Here is a 21228-nt window from a genome sequence, read left to right as displayed (position 1 = left end):
CAGGAACAGACTAAAAAATAACTGTAAAGAAATGTACAGAACATTTGTTTCAAATGTGTTGTCATGGGACGTTTTTGGTTTTTAACACAAAATGTATTAGAAGACTTTTAAGTTCCCCCCATTTTCATGACTCTATCTATTTGAAAATGAGTGCATCACTAAACTAAATTTGACCTTCGAGGCCCCCCCCCCCCAACGATGTAACGCTTGCTATTACATATGGATTTTCCCCGAGAAAAGAAAATTGACATGTTTGTTACTTGAAAACAGATTGATTACATCTGTGAATATATTGGTGATGATGTTTAGTCTGTTATTGGAAAGTTTGACAGTAATGTAAATACTTGAAAGCTCAAGTAAGTAACATACTTGCTCTGATTTATCCTGGATTTTTCTTTTTGCATAAATGTGAAACATTTCCCCATCAAGTTTTTGATTTCGTCATGATACAAATTCCAAATAAACAAAATACTTTGAATTGCTTGAGCATTTTTAGTACTAGGGACTGTGAGGAAGGGATGATATTCTTTCTAGTTTAGTCTGATTTCTGGTTTGTTCGACCCTTGGAAAAGTCAGAACAACTGTGATTAAATAGCCTTAAAAGTCTATTCAAGCCTAAACCTCATTTAAGTCGGCCCTTTTAACTTAATACAATTTCACTATTTGGTTTGCGGTAACATTATGTTTGTATATAGCTTGCTACATGTAGGTAGGTTATGTTCTTTTTAAAACTTGTCTTGCTCTATATTCCACTACTGCGGAGTAGATATTCAGAATTCGGGAGACAGTTCCGATAATCTACTCCTTCAGAGTAGAGAATAAAGCAAAACAAGTGCTCAAAAGAACATAATCTACCAGCCCTCGATTTCACCAAACTCTTCCTAACTTAAGATTAATCTTAGGACTTTAGACGAGTCCCAACCCTGCACTGTAGCATGCATACCTTAAGATTAATCCTAAGTTAGGACGAGTTAGGACGAGTACCTCGTCCTAACTCGAGATAGGATTGATCCTAGCGTTTTGTGAAATCGGCTGGTGGTAAGTAGATACACACACTTTGTCTCAAGGACCAAATATCATGGCTGGTGATGAGAGGTCTTCATGGTCTGTGTGAAAAGACTTTTTAATTTCTCTAACTTTAAAGGCAGTGGACACTATTGTTAATTACCCAAAATAATTATTAGCATAAAACCTTTCTTGGTAATGAGGGAGAGTTTGATGGTATAAAACATTGTGAGAAACGGCTCCCTCTGAAGTGACATAGTTTTCGAGAAAGAAGTATTTTTCCACGAATTTGATTCCAAGACCTCAAGTTTAGAATTTGAGGTCTCGAAATCAATCATGTAAAAGCACACAACTTCGTGTGACAAGGGTGTTTTTTTCTTTCATTATTATCTCGCAACTTCAACGACTGATTGAGCTCAAATTTTCACAGGTTTGTTTTTATGTATATGTTGAGATACACCAAGTGAGAAAACTGGTCTTTGACAATTACCAATAGTGTCCAGTGTCTTTAAGTTATTGCATTCATTCCTGTGGTCAGTCCAATGGAAAAAGTGTTTGCAACAGCGATCAGAACAACAGTGATAAAGTAGCCTATAAAGTCTATTGATAAATACCCCAGACAGTTTCTCTACTCCTATTGGTTGAGAGCGCGTCACATGGGGGTGTTTTTAAACTGTTGATAATAACCAGTGTTTATAACCGGCTGCCTTCTGCTATCAGGCGCGCAAGATTATCACGCGGAATGCAATTCATAGCTATTAATAACAGCGCTTTATCTACTTCTAAGCCCGCGCGCGTAATCTATTTCTAAATTCATTTATGAATGGGAATAAAAGAGTAGTGCCTCGTTCTTAAATGTCCGTTTAAAACCTCGCAGGGTCGTTGCCTTGCACTTAAGGCCCGAGCTGTCGACCCTGCCAGCTTTAAACGGCCGTGTAAGAACTCGTCGCTACCCTTTTATTCCCTTATAAAAGCCTACACCACATGTACAAGTAGATGTATTAAGTCACCCCTTTTACTCATTACAATTTCCAAGAACCAAATATCAGGCCCTGTGAGCTGGTGTCTAAAATGTGCTTAATTTCTATGTCTTTAAAAATGATTGCATCCATTCCTGTGGTCAGTCCAATGGACAAAGTGTTTGTGAAAGCAATTTGCATTTAAGTCCAGCTGGTCAAATTCCGGCCTGATGAACATATTATAAGTGAAGTAACACTTGTACCTTGGACACTTTCCCCATCAGTCTTAGATGATACCAACCCTGACCTCCTCTCGCACAAAAAAAAAGAAGAAGAAACGTGACGAGATTTGTCCTGCTCAATGACCGAGGTAATTGCAAAAAAACGCAGGAGCAATTTGACGCCAGCGATTTTTGGTGCGAACCATTATCATTCTCAGTGAAGCTAAGCAGAATGGTTGTACGAGCAGACACGCAAGCAGGTTTTTTAGTCAGGGGGCTGGTAACAATCAGTGACAGGTTGATTTTGCATTAGCTGGGCACCAACAATTATATTGATTCCCTAGGACTCTTAAACATGCATGAGGAATTTTTGACGTCACTGCCCAAACAACCGGACATAGGCGTTGACGTCACCCGAGGAAATGCGTTCAAGAAATTTCCATTAATCACAAAACGAATAAATAGCCAACTCGTCCAGTTTTCAGTCGGTTGATTTTTTGTCTGGAGGGTGTATTGCCGTGCTCTCGCCAAGCGTTGGTTCGTGTAACCCGTCAAATTCCACGTTTGTAACAGCAGCTGATCGGGCCATATTCATTGCAAAAGATGCCCAAATTGTTTCAATCTGTAATTGGATTCTAATGTGATTCAGCTGGAATCGGTAAATGCCAAAATTGAAAAAGATGAAAAATGTTATTTGGAAAGCAGATAGGGAGGAAATCTGATGCAACAGCCAATTGGCCGATGACATCACAAGTCACTTTTGTAAGACGTCAATGAATTCATTAGCTTGGCAATCCTTTTATAGAAGAGAAGGTTTAGGTAATTGCTGTTTCCAAAATTCTTCAAGTTTTGTGAGGATATATAATAGATTGAAATTTGCACCGCGGGATAAAGAATATTAATTTTGGTTTTTACCCATATACACCGACATGTGTTAGCACTGTATACTCAGTACTTAAAGGGTTGGTACATGTACCTTTTGTAGAACAAGATTTTGGCCAAGATGTAATATAAGTGAAAAAAAGGGTGAAAATCACAGAGCAATGTTTCAAGAAAGTCTCGTAAATCTGTTGTGCATGCTAAAATAATTTTCATCTTACTGGCAAGGCAAAAACTATTTTCGTGATTTTTTTTAACTTGTTTCTCAAAAACTACAGTTCCTCAGCAAGTAATCTATTAAAGGAACACGTTGCCTTGGATCAGACGAGTTGGTCAAAACAAAAGCGTTTGTAACCGTTTTGTATATAATGCATATGGTTGGAAAGATGTTTTAAAAGTAGAATACAATGATCCACACAAGTTTGCCTCGAAATTGCGTGGTTTTCCTTCTACTGTGCGAACTAACACGGTCGGCCATTTATGGGAGTCAAAATTTTGACCCCCATAAATGGCCGACGTGTTAGTCGACGAGGTAAAAGGAAAACCACGCAATTTCGAGGCATGTTTGTGTGGATCATTGTATTCTACTTTTACAACATCTTTCTACCCATATGCATTTTATAAAAAACGGTTACAACGCTTTTCAAAGACCAACTCGACCGATCCAAGGCAACGTGTTCCTTTAAGGGAAACTTCCTACTGTGTAGTGTAGTGAAGTGTAGTGAAAATCTGTGGAACTTTGTAGGGTTTTTTTTTCGTACAAAAAGTAACTGGACAGTTAGCAAAGTTGTAATTTCACATGGTTCAGGTAATTTTTGTTTTGGTTGTTACCAAGACTGTAAATACCAATACACATTTCTGAATATACCTCATCGCAAATAACAATTGCGCAAGCGCTAACTGTTGAATGAGGTTAACTTGATCGCTAGCTAGGCCAGCATGCACCTCAACCACACCTAACGCGCACGTACCGAGTATTTGCGATGGGGTAGGTGTATGGTACCAGCCCCTGGGGGTTGCTATACAAAAGCTTGCCCAGCTTAGCAACACTGTCTTTAGTCTGGAATGTCTAAGTGAGTGTTCACTTGTGACCAATCGAGTCTGTGTACCAGACATTGATGCAAATTCTTATTTGCAAAATAATTGCCGATTTCATGGAGCTGTTGAATCAAATAAAAACTTCCTTAGCACAGGAAAGTCTTGCTTTATGAAAACACGTTACCAACCAAGATACCATGTGATGTGTATTGATTGTGATATGTCCCACAATAATTTCTGCTGTGGATACATTCATTAAGCAGTGCTCTCAAAAAATAAGCAGCTCATTTCCTCTGTTTTCCAATTCGTCCTGTTGTTGGCGCAAATTGTGCTCTTTGATGTAATAAAATAAGTAACAAATAATATCTATTAGCTGATTCTAATAATGGCTGATTTTGGTGTGGGGTGTTACATATCAAGTCACGAAAATCTTCTGGCAAATCAGATTTCTGACATTTGAGACCAATCTAATGTGACTCACCTGTGAGTTGCGCATAGGACCAATTGCGGACAACTTTTTTTTCTCTGAATAAATACAGGAGAAAGATATTGAAAGTTTTCCCTCTTCAGTGACAAGCCTGGAATTACACAGAGGACACCGAGGCCTCTGGTGCTCCTGGTTTTGGCCTTGGTTGCCCGTTTATAAAGTTTTCAATTGAATTTTAAGATTTTCCAATGGAAGAGCTCTTTGCAAAATGCAAATGGCCTTGCCCTCTCTCTAAGATGTAATTCCAGGTCTGCAGTGAGCACATGGTTCCTGGTTAAAAGACAAAATTGTGAAGTTTTTTTTTTTTAGGACAAATATTTTGAGACTTCATCAGGGCCTTAACTTCGATTTGACTTCACCTGGAAGAAACAATTTTGTCACATATTTAGGTACTTTTTAAGTATTAAAAAACCCACATAACACATTTATAACCCAAAATATGATTGATTTGACTTTTCTACGGAAAAGCTTGGAAGCTATTTGCCGATTATTTTATGATGATGTAGCCCAGTCATCTTTCTATAAATTTCCTGGCTGCCAACAGTGCTCAGGTCAAAAACACTTTTAGATTTTGTAGTTAAGGACGCCATATGGAATGTTTATACTAACTCTTCCTCTATTCCGTATTTATTATTCAGAGGATATGTCAAGGAAGAGGGTGTTATTCTAACCTGAACTCAACATTTGTTGAAGATCAAAATCATTCTTGAATTTATCTGTCTTCAAACAAAGTGTTTTTATTCAACAAGGAAGTGTTATAAGGTTTCTCTTTTATTCAAGAAAGAGTTTTCTTACAAAAACACAAAACTTCTCTATTGCACACACAAATATATAATAAAACAATTTTTGTACTCTTATAAATTTGACCTTTAAATGACAAAAAATACCTCAAAATTTGTAACCAGCTCTTGTAAAAACCTTATAACTTAAAACTTTTTGAAAAGTGAGATTTTTGTATAGTTTGATATCTATTGTGTCGGTGTATATCTACATTTCTACAGGGTTAAAACAATTGAATGAATGAAAAAAACAAAGGCATATGTTTCCTGAAATAAATGTGAGTGATTGTTTCATGGAAAAATGTCCTAAAAACAACTGAAACAGATCGTCTGTCCCATGTTTTGTTCTAGTCCAGATTCTGAACGTTCCTTATTAAAATATAACTAGCGGAGTGCTACACGACCCTCCTCGTTGAGGGCGCTTTGCTCACCAATTCAGAGACCCCCCTCATCATCTGGACTGTATGTTGACGTTAAGGGCGTAGTTGAAAAAGCTTGTTCAGTATAAAAGCTTTTTTCAGCACTCAGTATACAAAAGCGGTCCGCACGCTAGACTAGTTTTGTTCTAGTGGGTTGAACCCCTTTTTCATAAACACTGTTTGCAGTTTTTTAACCAGAAGTAGTTATTGCTATTCATGTGCAGTGTGGGTGTATTTAAAGTTCAATCACACACTCTTTAGGTGTCACATATTACTGCGATACTAATCCATGCATAGAGCAAAGGTGGGCAAATTCATTGTGGGAGATTGTAGGATTTGTGGGAAGATTTGAAACTCTAAATCCCACACTCAATAGTATGTGGTTTTTTATCCCACGGGAATTGGAAAATACAGTAGGTATCATACATCACTCTATAGTAAGGGGCCATTCAGAATAATCAATGTTAAATACGTCTTCATCTTTTTGATTGAAATTGTAAGTGGGTGGTTCAAAATAAAAAAAATAAAAATAAAAATTCAGTTCTTGTTTAAAAAAAGGTGTTGTACTAAAATTTATTTTGAAGCCTTCCCTTTTTACTTTGGTAATGTAATCTACATCAAGCTGTCATTACCATTGTCTATCCTATTTATTTAAAGTTCCTTGAATCACAGCTTCCTTCCAACCTTAACCCAATTATTCTCTAATTATCAAGCTTCCATCTCACATCATTACCCATGCATTCAAGTCCATTTAGGTCTTCATTTATTGACCAAACCTTGTAACACCCACAAATTTACATATTTCAGGCATGATATTCTTCCTACTTTAGTCTGATTTTTAATTTTTTGCTTCAGGAAAAAATCTCAAAATTGTGATTTATAACCTGAAAGGTGCTTTAAAATCAACACAAAATGTATGTAGGCCAACCCTTGTACTTGATAAAACCTTCCTACTTTTTTCCAAGGACACAATCATGGCTGATGTTTAGAGATATCTCAAGAGTATAGTATTGTTTAGATTCTAAAATGTTTTTAACAAGCTCTTCAACGATTTGATGATTTATTTTTTCTCCAGGGATCTGCAGAGGACATCTCAAGCATCGCTGCTTCATCCTCTGGTTCCTCTTCTACCTCAACCTCCCTCCTGGACGCCCTGTCCCTGTCCACAAGCACCCAGGTAGAGGCCCAGCGTAGAGAGAGGCGTAAGAGCTTACTCCCCCAGGAACCCAAGGTACCGCAGGTCGTCAAAGCTTGCTTCAACCACATAGAGAAGCAGGGACTCCACATTCTGGGTATCTTTAGGATTGGCGGCTCCAAGAAACGAACAAGACAGGTAAGAATGGCAGTGAGGATTTTTTTTAAAAGATGGGTTGCAATAGGGGTCATTGCACACCATCTTTGACGAATTGTGCATGTGTGAAGAGCTATCATTGGCTAAGAGTTGTGTGCAGCGCGTACACATGTGCACTTTTGCATTTAGGATTGGCGGCTCCAAGAAACGAACTAGACAGGTTAGATGGTAGTGAGAATTTTTTTTAAAGATGGGTTGCAATAGGCCGCATTGCACAAGCTTTGACGAATTGTGCATGCGTGAAGAGCTATCATTGGCTGAGAGTTGTGCGCAGCGCGTACACATGTGCACTTTTGCATTGTTTGACATCAAAGATGGCAGTCAATGATGCGTATTGCAATCCATCTATAGTAAGAAACATCCACAAGGTAATCAACAGTTCTGCAAAATAACATGTACACTGTACTTCAAAAAATTGTGTGAAAACAAGATTTTCAAACATACTGATTTTTCATATCCTCAAGTGAAGCTTAGTTTGAGTTTACAAGAAAATAAGAATATTCAACTATGAATTTTGCATTTTTGAGTCAGTCATTGCCTGTCGGTACAGTTAACAATGGAATGCAAGCATGCCTTTTATGAAATGGACATCGCACAGCGAGCACAAAATCGGCCATTGTCTAGCTCTAGAAAATTGGGTCCTGCTTCTTAGCTCATGCAACAGAAACAATAAGTGAATTTCCCTGCTTCAGAAATATAAATACAATACAGCCCGACTTGGATTTCAACATCACATACATTTGCTTTATATTAATTTATGTGTGAGGTATTGATTGGCTTTTTACCTTTCCCATTGCCGTGTCCGATTGATAATGGTCAGATCGTTGCAAAGGTCTACTCCCTCGGGATGCAACTTTCATTGCTGTAGTTATTAGATTCTGACTCAGTGTATGGCCAATGTTTGAACCTATAGACCTTTATCGTGGTGTAGTCATCTTGATGTTACTCCATTCCAACTCATTGTAACCAAACTGAGGCAGGGAAACAGGGAACATGATCAAGATGGTGACAGCGGGATAAAGGTCTATACGTGTAGCTTAGCCTTCAGTGCAAACTTCTGCATTGTCCAGTTGTTTGTAGTGTTTGTCAAAAGTGTATGATCAAATTTTATGAAACCAAAACCAGCAGAAATGTCCTGCTAACCTGTCTAATATATGCTTGACATAAGTGCAGAATCCCCTGCCTCTGCAAGCGCCGATTTTTTGCTTTCGGTAAAGCAGAGCCATGAAATTGGGCCCCGATCTGCTGTGAAATTTTCATGGTGCTTGCTCAAAACGGTAGCCCTCTGTTGATAAGATTCACAGCACAGTGACATGAAGAAATAAATACTAAGTCTGTAATTTATAATACTTTCCAACCTTGAGTTTGAAACCCAATCAGGAATGGATTCTGTGGATTGATCAGTCCTGGATAAAAAAACACAACAACCTTGCTCCGCTAAATAATTGCAAATATTTGTGTGAACTTTGACCTTACTGTAACGACGGCAATTAGCGATGTTGACCTTTTTGATAAAGCATATGCAATTTCAATTAAGGGATGAATTTCAGTGGCTAGTTATCGGTAATATCCAAAAATCAAGCAGACACTCGTACTGTAGTTTTAAGGCCTTGGACACTATTGGTAATGATTCAAAATAATTGTAAGCATAAAAACCTACTTGGTAGTGAGCAGTGGAGAGCTGTTGATAGTATAAAACATTGTCCGAAACAGCTCCCTCTGATGAAACATAGTTTTGTAGGAAGAGGTAATTTCTCACTCAGTTTTAAAAGACCTCTGGCCTAAAGCCTTTTATTGGCACCTACATGTATGAGAGAGGCGATCTCGTTGCCTGTATTCAAAAGCCTGTATTCAAAAGCCTTCTCAAGACATTTCTGTTTCTCCACTCATTCTAGTTTGTTTGTTTTTCTTTTGTTGTCATAGTCTCATGTAAAGCACTCTGTTCTCCGTAGAACGCTATATAAATGCACCATATTATTATTGATTATGAAAGCACACAAATTTGTGCAACAAGGGTGGTTTTCTTTCATTATTCTCTCGATGACTTATTGAGTCAAAATTTTCATTTGACAAAATTTGACAATTACCAAAGGTGTCCAAACTGTCCAGTGCCTTAAACCATTAAGTTGCCAGTGTTATCATCAAAGTGCAAGTCAAATACTGAAAGGTACAGCCCTTTTGCATCCCATCGGCCGAGTTGGATATGGGACTCAGGCACGCTGTATTTTTCAAAACTCCACAACCGCACATGTGATAACTAATTTATCTTTAAAGGAACACGTTGCCTTGGATCGGTCGAGTTGGTCTTTGAAAATCGTTCTGTAACCGTTTGTTGTAAAATGTATATGGTTAGAAAGATATTGTAAAAGTAGAATACAATGATCTACACAAATATGCCTCAAAATTGCGTGGTTTTCTTTTTACCCTATCGACTAACACTGTCGGCCATTTATGGGAGTCAAAATTTTGACTCCCATAAATGGCCGACCGTGATAGTTCACGACGTAAAAGGGAAACCGTGCAGTTTCGAGTGATACTTGTGTGGATCATTATATTCTACTTTTACAACATCTTTCTAACCATATGCATTTCATAACAAACGGTTTCAAACGCTTTTAATAGACCAACTCGTCCGATCCAAGGCAACTTGTTCCTTTAAGCAAACTTATTGCGCAGTTTAAAATACCATAGTACGCAGAGTTACAAATGGGTCGTGAAGTTTAGTTTAATATCACTTTATTCTTCCAATCGATTGACGAATCATAATCAAGAATTCAAGTCTACTTTAAGATAATACGCAAATCTGCATAATTATAAGTATCTATGCTATGCTATTATTTCCTTGATATCGATGCTAAATCTCTTTATGTTAAACTTATTTTAAATATTGAGATATAAGTCTTTGGCAGATTTTGGTTATTTTTTAATATAATTATCATTAAAAATGGGTTACAAGATCATGCTTTCTGACATCTGAGGAGATTGGTTTATTTCTTCATCCTGATAAAAATCTTATTGTACATTCACAGACCCTTCTTTAAAATTCCCTTTTTGTGTTTTGTATCTCCTTGCACTCAAAATGTTTCAGAATTGCTAAAATGATTCAATTGTTTCAGTCTACCACATAAAAAATCTTATTGTTCATTCACAAACCCTTCTTCAAAATTCAACATCCCTTTTTGGCATTTTATATCTCCTTCTTGCACCCAAAATGTTTCAGAATTGCTAAAATGATTCAGTTCAGTTGTTTCAGTTTACCACATAAAAAATCTTATTGTTCATTCACAAACCCTTCTTCAAAATTCAACATCCTTTTTTGGCATTTTATATCTCCTTGTTGCACCCAAAATGTTTCAGAATTGATTGAATAATTCAGTTCAGTTGTTTCAGTTTACCCCACGTTCTTGGTCCTCCAAACTCAACCTTTGTCTCGTCGGACACAGTTTCATTGCTTTGCTTGTCGTCGTACGAGGTCATCACGGCTCCAATCTTAAAGGGTTTCTCCTCCATGGCCTTGAGAGAAACCGTATAATCACCGGGCGGTACACCGGTGAAGATAACGCGCACTGCAAAAATGTGATGCTTTGCGTTGCTGTTGATGAGCTTGGCGTCCCCAAACATATCGTTGAGCCACATCAGGGCCTGGCCACAATAGTTGCAGGTAACGAGAGCTATGGCAACAGTGGCATTGAGATTGTCTTGGTGCGGAGCAATGCTGATTTTGAATATGATGCGTTGGTTTGTCCCGGTACTCATGTACCAATTCTCGTTGTGAGAGTAACCAAGCTCCCAACCATTGGTCTGGATTGCTTGGAGGGCTTGACCCTTGACATACTGAGGTTTGGATACAGGCCAGCATTTTGTGTCCTTTAACACGATGTGGGAGAATAATGGCCCGATGGAAGTGTTTTGAAAGTTGGATGGTTTTATGGGTTGGTTAGCGACAGGTTCCAAACTCAGACCGTAGGTATTCTGGACAAAGCGATCATGCAGTCTAATGAGATTCTTTATGTAACTCTCGTCGGATTTGGTCTTGTTCATAACGTCCAGTGTCACCTGCTCCAAGATTAGGCGGAAATAGTTGATGATAAACAGCGCCCCCTGTTGGTGGGATGTCTCGCTCAGGAGGTCGTCCGTGTAGATGAGATCGTCTGGGGTGAAACCGTATTTCCATAGTCTGGTACAGACTGCGTTGCACCAACTAATGGAGGTCACATTGTAATGCTTACCAAGATGGCGTCCAGAGAAGTACTCCGAGTTGACGCAGTCCCGTTTTCGGATGTTCTCTGCCGAGAGGAAATTGAAGTACATGAGGTAGGGTTTGTTGGGGAGATCCAGGATCCGTCGGGTTACCTCCTCTTGGGGCCAGCCGGCACTCGTCAGACCGTACCTCAGGTAGAGTTCACGGTTGACGTAATCCTCTGTGGCCAACTCCCATATGATGATGTCCATGTTCAAAACGTCCAAGTGGGGCTGCAGACACCAGGCGAAGTATTCACTGCTCGTGCTGCTGATTGCCGCGTTGTGCACCGTCACTGAGGTGTCCAGTATCTCCGTCAGCCATTTAGCGACAAGATCAATGTAAATGCATGACTTTGTCAGGCAGACATTATTCTGAGAGAGGGTTCCCCCAATCACCCCAATCTTTAGGCTGCGATTCGTCTGCAAGACATCAACAAACAGCGCACTCAAGTGGTCACTGTCGCCAACGTTCGGGACCGACTTAAAACGCAGCATCTCACGGGTGATACCGACGTAGCCTATGTTGTGGTTGAAGACCGTCTTGTAGTCATGGAGACTTGACAAGACCCTTCGCATTTTCTCGTAAGCGGGCAAGGCTTTGTGTATTCCTTCTATACTGCCCCAGTTCAGTGACTTCGTACGGGGCCGTTTGTACGTGTAGCTGATATAATCCTCATCGCCATCTTGGCGTCCCATGAGATTCTTGAAGTAGTCCACCTTGTCCTGGATGAAGTCCGATGACATAACACGTAGAGAGTCTAAGTTATACGCTCGATAATTCATAAAGATGATAAGTCCATTTACGATTCCGAAGAGAATGATGGTGCCTCGTCTCATGGTTAGCCGCATCTTGAAATCCTATTTTTAGGGCATTTCAATAACCACACTCCTGCGTGCAAAACTCCACAAGAAGCTGTTTCTCTTACACTCTCACTTTAACTGAAGTGCCATTATGATCTTTTCCCTGAGTGGCCGTTCATTGCCCGGTAATCTTCACTTAGTGCTATGAGAAACCTCTTCAGACTCTAAAGCAGCACTGGATAGATGTTTCATTCATTATCTCCCATCCTGGACTGCCTTCTGGAGCTGGATTACAGAGAGGGTGTCGTCACTGTTGTATTTAGTTTCTCAGTTATAAAAATATAGAGAACATATTGTATCAGTTTGTAGTCACTCTTGCACTGTTCAACTTCTGAGATGCTTCTACAACTTATTCAAAAATGGTAGCCAACATTTGAGTTACTTCTCTTGGTTTTAGCAATAAACCAACTCAACAGTAGAACTTCTTAGTTGTGTCATCGTTTAACTACTTGTCTCTTTGAACACAAATTCTTTCTATGTATATGATGGCACCGTTGACTAGTCTGACGTGCCGGGTGGTCATCGATGATGTAAGTTTATTGATTGAAACAAGGAGGAGGTATTTTACTTTTGGATTTTGTTGTCACTATTTAACGGTAGTAGCTTTATGGTCGTCAAGAATAGATCAATCAATACATAAGGAATGTTACTCTGGAAGTCTTGTTTCTCATTATTGCACTTAAAATCGATTCTGCTGTTGAGTTCCTGTGAATAATAATAACGAAGTCTTATATAGCGCACGTATCTACATGTACCAAAGAAGGTACTCAAGGCGCTGAGTAAACTTTCAGAAAGATAGGTTATTGCAGTAAGGAATTTTGAGACCCAATTAGTTAGCATATAGTGAATACAGCAGCCACAGCCAGGAACACCAGGGCGAACCCCTTCTCAAGAGAACAAGAGCTGCTAATCTAGAGAAAGGAAGGCTAAAAAATTATTGTTTCAAACAAAACATGCAGGATATTCTTCCTTCTTAGTCTGGGGATGTACATTTCTTTGGCTTTTCCTTTGGGTAAAAATCAGAAAAACTATAAGTAAATAACCTGAAAAGTCAATAAAAACCAACATCATGTGTACATAAAACAAACTATAATGTCCCTACCTAAAATGTTTCCACCAAGGGCACGTATCATACCCAAAAGCGTAGAATAGCAGTTTCACAAACTAAACTTATTATTTGTGTGGCTAAACAGGGTAACAATTACCTAGTGAGTCTAGTGTCAAATCAATAAACAGGGCCTTAATGTGATCAATATTCAAATGTACAAATTGATCCCTGAATTCCCTCCTTTGAGCAGAAAAAAACCTTGGCCCGACCACTGACTCGGCCATTCATGTAATTCATGATGAGGTCTAATGGTGGATACTTGCTTCCCACGTACCCCCCCCCCTCTCTCCCTCTCTCTCTCTCTCCCTCTCTTCCTCTCTCCCTCTCTCCCTCTCTCTCTCTCTCTCTCTCTCTCTCTCTCTCTCTCTCTCTCACTCATCCCCTCTGTCTCTCTCTCTCTCACTCATCCCCTCTGTGTTTCTACTTTAAAGGCACTGGACACTATTGGTAATTTTGGAGTGAGTTTTTTTTTTTAAAGGCACTGGACAAGTTTGGTTGTCAAATATCAGTGTTCTCACTTGGTGGTTCCCACCATAATGCATAAAATAAAAAATCTGTGAACATATGGGCTCAATTGGTCATCGAAGTTGCAAGAAAATAAGGAAAGAAAAAGCACCCTTGTTGCATTACTTTGTGTGCTTCCAGATGCAAAATGTAAGGCTTTAGCTGAAGACTGTTATTATATGAGTGAGAAATTACCTGTACTGTACTTCAGAGGGAGTCATTTCTCACAATGTGTTATACTATCGACAGTTCTCCATTGCTCATTACCAAGTAAGTTAGTATGCTAACAATTATTTTGAGTAATTATCAATAGTGTCCAGTGCCTTTTAAAACAAACTTGCTCACGGCAAAATCGCAGGTATCAATAATTTCTCCGAGAACAAAGGTTGTCTGATTTGCTGAGGGATTTGGGATTGAGATACACTTTTGGTTAATTGGATATTTGATCGACCGTCCGGATCACTACAATAAATTACGAATTGCAAACGACATTGTTTCCTGAAATCTATGCATTTTTTGTTAAAAGCCCCAGTATCTTGCAACAGTTTTGTTTCAGGCAAAATGAAAGACGCTTAATTTGCTTTTGAAAAGCCACGTGTGGGCTAGTGGCTTTTTCAATAAAGTCAATTGAGAAATAAAACCATTTACTGTTAATGAACTGGACCCAACTTCATAGAGCTGCAAAAGCAGAAAATATTTAAAAGCATTATTCTGTTAAGCAGAAATAAATTGTCGTGGTAGTTTGGCTGGTAACATTACTCTGAAGCATAGTTTTCTTGTGCTAAGCTACTTCTTGTGCTTAGGCAGCTCTATGAAATTTGGCTATGATAGAAATAGTCATGATTTTTTTATTTTTGAGTATTTTTTTTAGATTTGAACACCTTGCGTGACTTACAGGCGGAATATTTTTTCTCATTGCACTCACTTTATCTACTGCATCTACAAAACTTTACCAACCAAAGTGTAAGACGCTGTGTTTTGCTTTTCTCTAAAACCCTGGGCCCAGTTTCATGGAGCTGCTTAGACACACAAATTATTACCAGTCAAAAACCACCGCCTGTGTACCATTACTGACTAGTTTTCTTAAGAAAAACATGCTAAAAACAAAGCAAAAATAAGAAGGCCCCTAAATAGCTCATGACTTTCAGTTGATGAGCCATACATTTATTTGTCCGTTGCAATTTATTTTTTTTTATATACGAAATTTCACTAGAGTGGCGCTAGAAGCGACAAAAAGACAGACTCGGAAAGCCAGGGGCTGTAATGCTGCCACATTTTTTAAGACCCTTCCCATATTATGTTTCTTTGTCTTTGTCTTTGTCTGTCCCCTGCCAAGCAATTTTGTTCGGTTTAACTTAGTACCTGCCCTAAGGAGTTGTCATGTCTTAATGAGATTGGCCGCGTCCAATTGAATGACAGATGATCCCAGATGCGTGGGATTAGGGAAGTAAAGACGTTGGTTTGGGTGACGGATTAACTGACGGACCTAAGGAAAGAGATCTATAAGTTGTCAAGAAAATCTAAGTTTTTTTTTCTTCTCCACGTTTGACTGCTGGGGAAGGTATTGAAATCTGTCTGACTTGAATGTCGGCAAGGGTTGGTGTACACAATGTACCCTAAACCCTAACCTTTTCTATTCGTCGATAGAATGTCACAAGCAACCCCCACAAGAAGTCCAGTGTTGTTGACAGGGAGTTTATTCAGGGTTTCTTGATGAAGTTAAAACAAATCTAATTCCGTGTCATGCACTAAGGTGCTCTGATACGTATTTCCCCCGTCCAAAATATAATGTGAAATTTTCAAGTACACATAGCAAGATTTTGAAGGTAGGGTCATAAATTGGTTTTTGTCAACATAATGCTCATTTACAAGCAAAATTGTAAAGAAACATGTAATAAAGGTCACAAACATGCCTGGTGCATGTTTCCCTTCATCCTATGATCTTCCGTCTTATAAGAGGAATATCAATTCCTACCTTCAGCTCCACTGAGTTTTTGCATGTCTATGTTTTCTTCCCTGTAGCCCTTAACCTAGAGTGTAGTTTAGCCTTGTTTTGGGCGAACTTGCATATATTATTTTATTTTTTTAACTTACTTGCTGAGAAAACAACAAACAAACTTTCGCAGTATTTTCACAACACCGATGAATCCATCCTTATTTTAATAGCCAGGTAAAAGCGGGTACCAACGGAATCTCTGGCCGCAGCATTCACGAACGAACACCAACCCTCAGAAATATGCATGAATCGTATCCATTTTCTAATTTTCTAATACGGGATATAAAGTATTTCTTGCTTTCTCTGTCTGTTTTTTTTTCTTCTTTTTTCTTGCTGTGCCTTTTGGGTAGGCAGTTGCTCCCCTTGCCCCCTTCAGTCAAATGCCTATGTATGTTAAGCTGTATTTAGTTACCTGTTCATGTTTGTTGTGTTGTCATTTAGCCTTCGAGAAAGACTCTGCTAGGGTTGAAATGTCTGGCAATTAAATATTTTTGTTAGAATTTATTACATAGGTCCTTTTGGGTGTTAAGCAGTTTGCAAAAGCTAATTCTATTTTCTCAAGATATATAGACCTTATGCATTGACATCATCCAGCCGCCATCTTAGAGATACAATGAAACAATGATGACCATGACGAAACAATGGTATGCGCGGCAAAGAACGGCCGCTTTTTTACCTCTAGGTGAGGGCGCCAAACTGATATAACATCATGTGCATAAGGCCAATTCAAGATAAACAAGGACAAAAAACCCAAATCAATCCATTCTTAATCATTTTTCTATTTGTACCTGCAGCTGCGTGAAGATTTTGATGCAGGAACAGAGATCGGTATGAACGAGAGCAACAACCCTCACGATGTCGGGGCATTGCTGAAGGAATTCTTCCGTGACCTACCGGAGCCTCTGCTGACGAGAGAGCTGTATCCCACGTTCGTTGCTTGTACCAGTAAGTCATCCCCGGAGTGCTCATCATGATTAACACTTACATTGTATACTGTCACATTTTCAATTTAGCAGAGTAGCATTTTGTAACATGTAATGTTTACACAGTGGCTTTGGGTGGATCAGAAAATTAGATTAAATAGAATTTAGTGTAGATTTGACAAAATTGTCATGGTGTAATGTTTCGTTTGCACACTTGCATCAGTTACATTTTACGCCATTTTTATCTGAGATTAGAGTCTTGTAATTTTGTCAGAACTTTCATGAGACTCCATTTATTGGAAAAATTTGTGCATCACAAAAATTAGGTTTACCTTAGAGTCCCTCTTTAAACAACTAGATACAAATAAAACATTAAATAAGCCATTTGCCTGTCAGATTTTAATATTGTCTGATACAATGATGTGCTTGATCACAAGTTACCACTTAATTATTTGAAATCCTGATACTATAGAGACAGTTGCTATGTCACATGATTAGGGGCAAGCTTTTGCATTGTTACGTAAGAGACGGTGAACACCCATACACATTTCTGAATGGATGCTTAAGGCACAATGGTACCTGGGTTTGCTCATCTGGAGGTTGCTATGCAAAAGCTTGCCCCGAACCATTTGACATAATTTGTAGCAACTGTCTCTATAGTCTGAGGAATTCAAATGTAAGCAGTACATTGTGACTAAGCATTAGTCATTGTACCAGACATTTTTCAAGTCAAACTCACAAATGGCTTTTTGACATTCTTTTTACCCTAGGCCGTATCTGAAATGGTGACTTTGGCTACAGCTACGGCTAGATCAGCTTTTCTGCCAGTGTTGAAGAATAGCCGTAGCTGTAGCTGAAATCACCGTTTTGGACACTACAGTGAGAATAAAGATGTATTTCAATGTTGGCTCTCTGAAGCATTTATTTGGGGATTGACAGCTGCATAACTATTTTTTATAAAGACACATTTAAAATTTAATGATCTTTGTTGACGATCTATCTACCAGGGTTAGATAACATGGAGCAGAGGTTGAGGGCGCTACAGCTCCTGGTGTACCTCCTCCCGACAGCCAATCGTGACACCCTATTCGCTCTGCTGGACTTCCTCAATAAAGTCGCCATTAACGCGTTTGACACCGTTGATGAAGACGGAAATGAGGTTGGTATAGGTTTCCAGTCTGTGATGTCCAAACCACAGTGTCACAAAGCTGGGTTCTCCCATAGTCCAAAACCAAATCTAGAGAAAAAATGTTTCTTCAATCGACTCCGACAAATTACAAATAAATGCCGGCTTCTTTTTTACACGCAACAAATTAAACAAAGAAAATGTAGGAATAAGTTCCTAAATTCTGGCTACAACATTGACTTCACTAGGTTTTTCCTTATTTAAGGTGACTTTGGTTTAAGGTTTAGATTTTCAATTTAAAATAATCTTTTGCTTTCTTAACACCTACTGTGTCCAACGCCCACTTTTTTAAGGCGCATCCCCTGAAGTTGAACCCTCTACTGTCTCTTCCCAGGTTGTATGATACACTTGACAGCGGTTATAGGTTGAATGGCTTTTGACTGCCATCCAAAACAAAGATGTATAAATAGGGAGATCACCAACATATCGGTAGATAGCTCAGTTGGTAGAGCGCCGGCATGTTTTTGTTCAAGTGCCACTCTAATTAGTTTGTTTTTCTTCAACCCAAAAGTGTATATATTTTGTAACCATTTACCGATCCTACAATGAAATGTTTAAAATGGAAATCAAATTTCTTAATTTGTGCCAACATATGTTTATGTGATATACTTTATATTAAAAATGTTCAAAATAAGTATTGTTAACTTTGATGCCAATTTCATGTTAAAGGTGCTAGGCAACAAGATGGACACCCATAATTTGGCGACGTTGTTTGGCCCAAATATCCTGCGGAAGACAAAAGGGGGTCAGGAGCGGGATGCACACGCCATCCAGGAAGCCTCTGAGCAGGTTGAGGAGAGCAGAGAGGTCATAAGTGTGGTGCAAACTATGGCTGAAAATAAGGATGTCATATTTCAGGTGGGTTGGATTGGGTATGTCATATGTATTGGCTATGAGGCCAGTGGGTTTCTTTGGGTGCTTGGGTTGTCAAAGTCTATGTGGTGTAATAAAAGGTATAATACGGAATTGGGAGAGCTGACAAAACAGTCGCAGAGAGTGTTCATGTTTTGTATGATCAACCATTTACATGAAAAAACATACATGTATCTGTGAAAATGTGGTCTTACTCTTTTGTGCGAGTCAGGAAAAAAAAAGGAAAAATCATGCACAATTGCATTTTATTTATTTTTTGGGGGTGGTGGGGGGGGGGGGTTCACACTAAATGGTGTATTTAATCCTTACCACTCCTGTATGATACCTTTAAAAATTGCTGAACAACAAAAGGTGGTGATCTTTTGGCAGGTTTTGAGTGGGATAGTCAAATTTAGGTGGCTGTATCTCCAATAGGAATCTAGGTGTGTTTTGGTAAGGATTTGCTGATTCAGTTGGGGAAATAATGCATTGCTGAACAAATGGAGGTGACATTTATGACTTCCTCACCAAAATCCAGCCATTTCCTGTCAAGTCTCAAAACTGTATCTATTTAATCATCAAATAGACCAGAGTTAGAGCTTTAAAAGAACACCTAATTAGGGTCTTTAAAGAGAACGTATACCTTTGGTAAAAACGCAAAAATTTAAAACTAACTTTGTAAGAAGCACTGCAGCTGTTGATAATTAATGTCTAACATTATGAGAAAGATTCCCTTCTAAGGATTGTGGTTTTAGAAAGGGGATTCTAACAAACAAACAAAATCTGTAAAGAGTTTCTGCATGACGCTGATTGGTGTTGCACTGTATACTCAGTACTTTCCCTGTGAACAAAATCATAGGCATATTACTCAGGTTGGATTTGAACCCATGACCTTTGCAATTCTAGAGTGTCTTACCAACTAGACCACCGAGATTGCCAGGGTTGTTTCTGTAGTTTATTGTTTTAGGAGATATTGTCTGGCATGATGGAAATGGGTAATCATTTTGGGTGTCTGAATGACCACTAGGTGTCTGTGGGTGTTTGGAAATGGTTGTAGAATTTATTGAGGTGTATTGGCTGAACCAAAGGAGATGTTACATGTATTTGCAGGTGGGTTGAGATGGGTTAATTGCTGATGGGTTTGGGTGGGCGTACATTGCTGGGTTCCTGGCTTGTAGGCTGCAGTGTACCTTGTTTGATTTAGGACATAATGGGTTGAATCTATTGATTGCCTCTTGGTATTGGTGTGGGAGTTTGTAAAGGTTAAATTGATGGAGTTGTTTTTGTAATTTACGAGTACAGATGCAAGGCTGAAACTCATGAACGGGTGAATTTGTGCTCGCCCATGGTGAAGGGGTAGACCGAAGCCACCTAAGAGTTAAAGTAGGTGTTTGTGGCAGGTACTGGGCGTAGGTGTCGAGACCTCATTTGCACTAGGGGGATAGAAAGGTCTGGTGGATAAAATTTGTTTGTTTGGGTACTAGGTAAGGTTATCTACCTGCAAGTCACTGATGGGTTTAAGTGGGCGAGCAAATGTTTGTCTCATTGGAAATGGATTGAATTGGAGTAATCTTCTGGGTACATTAAGGTGAAGGTTTTTTTTCTTCAAGGTAATAGTCAAGTTCCTGAGTACAACTCGCTAATGGACGTAATTGAGTGAATAGCGCTGTCTGGGGTTCTAGAGTTGGTGTGTAGGTAATATTGGTTGAAGTTTGTAGGTACATGTACTTAGTTCAGGTACCTTAATGGGTTCAATTGGGCAAGCCCATGTCAGCCTCATTGTAAATAGTGATAGAGGAGTTGCATTAAGGGTAAAGTTGGGTCGAATTGGGAACCATTGCCTGGCTTCAGCATAAGCCATCAAGATGTTACTCTGTGATAGCATATTTAGGTTCTTAAACTTGAAACGAAGCATGGGTTTACTTTTCATAATAGTAAATTCCTTTCTAAACTTGATTCATTTCCCTGTCATTATTATGTCTCATAATAGAATAACCACTGTAGCTCGCAAGCCTAAGGAAATGTGTAAAAAAGGGTGCCTACTATGTGAACCAGACACACCAGGGTTAACCCGTTGTTCTAGGTTCTTTTACACGCAATACAAATCTTAGTACCTACAGAGTAATGTCACAGCCAAAGGAAAAAGCATTTATGGTAAAGTGTCTCGCTCAAGTGCCAAAACTGGGCATCGAATCCACATTCTGCTGATCAGAAACACCAGAGCTCAAGTCCAGTGCTTTTAACTGCTGGACCACAACACCCCACAATAAATACCACAATAACTGGTGTGTGTAATAACAAGCCTGGTATAACAAATGAACACATTGAAACCAATTTATGTAAAAGGTTCAAAATTACTGATCCTGCAATAAGCTGTATTTATTTGGTTGTTATCAATGATCAATTTTGAAATCCTGT

At 38.9% G+C, this 21228-nt stretch overlaps 2 protein-coding genes across 3 annotated transcripts in view; one reads left to right on the top strand and one right to left on the bottom strand.

Annotated features, from left to right (window-relative positions):
- The window catches only part of LOC139936043 (rho GTPase-activating protein 6-like), a 155719-nt gene that overhangs the window by 121806 nt on the left and 12685 nt on the right, over window positions 1-21228 (top strand). For both annotated transcript variants that reach the window (XM_071930755.1, XM_071930754.1), the window contains 4 exons: window positions 6863-7120; window positions 16644-16794; window positions 17780-17931; window positions 18628-18816. In XM_071930755.1, the coding sequence (XP_071786856.1) occupies window positions 6863-7120; window positions 16644-16794; window positions 17780-17931; window positions 18628-18816 (750 nt within the window). The remainder of the gene's footprint in view (window positions 1-6862; window positions 7121-16643; window positions 16795-17779; window positions 17932-18627; window positions 18817-21228) is intronic.
- LOC139936295 (uncharacterized) lies at window positions 9980-12685 on the bottom strand. The gene has a single exon (XM_071931083.1). The coding sequence runs from the start codon at window positions 12227-12229 to the stop codon at window positions 10511-10513; it is 1719 nt and encodes a 572-aa protein (XP_071787184.1). The 5' UTR covers window positions 12230-12685; the 3' UTR covers window positions 9980-10510.

The sequence above is a fragment of the Asterias amurensis genome, chromosome 4, assembly GCF_032118995.1.
Source record: "Asterias amurensis chromosome 4, ASM3211899v1".
NCBI classification, from domain to species: Eukaryota; Metazoa; Echinodermata; class Asteroidea; order Forcipulatida; family Asteriidae; genus Asterias; species Asterias amurensis.
The sequence above is the reverse complement of the archived record's forward strand: the minus strand, read 5'-3'. Positions and strand labels throughout refer to the sequence as shown.

Coding starts and splice junctions, on each gene's coding strand:
- LOC139936295 (XM_071931083.1), bottom strand. CDS start 12,229: ATGCGGCTAACCATGAGACGAGGCACCATCATTCTCTTCGGAATCGTA.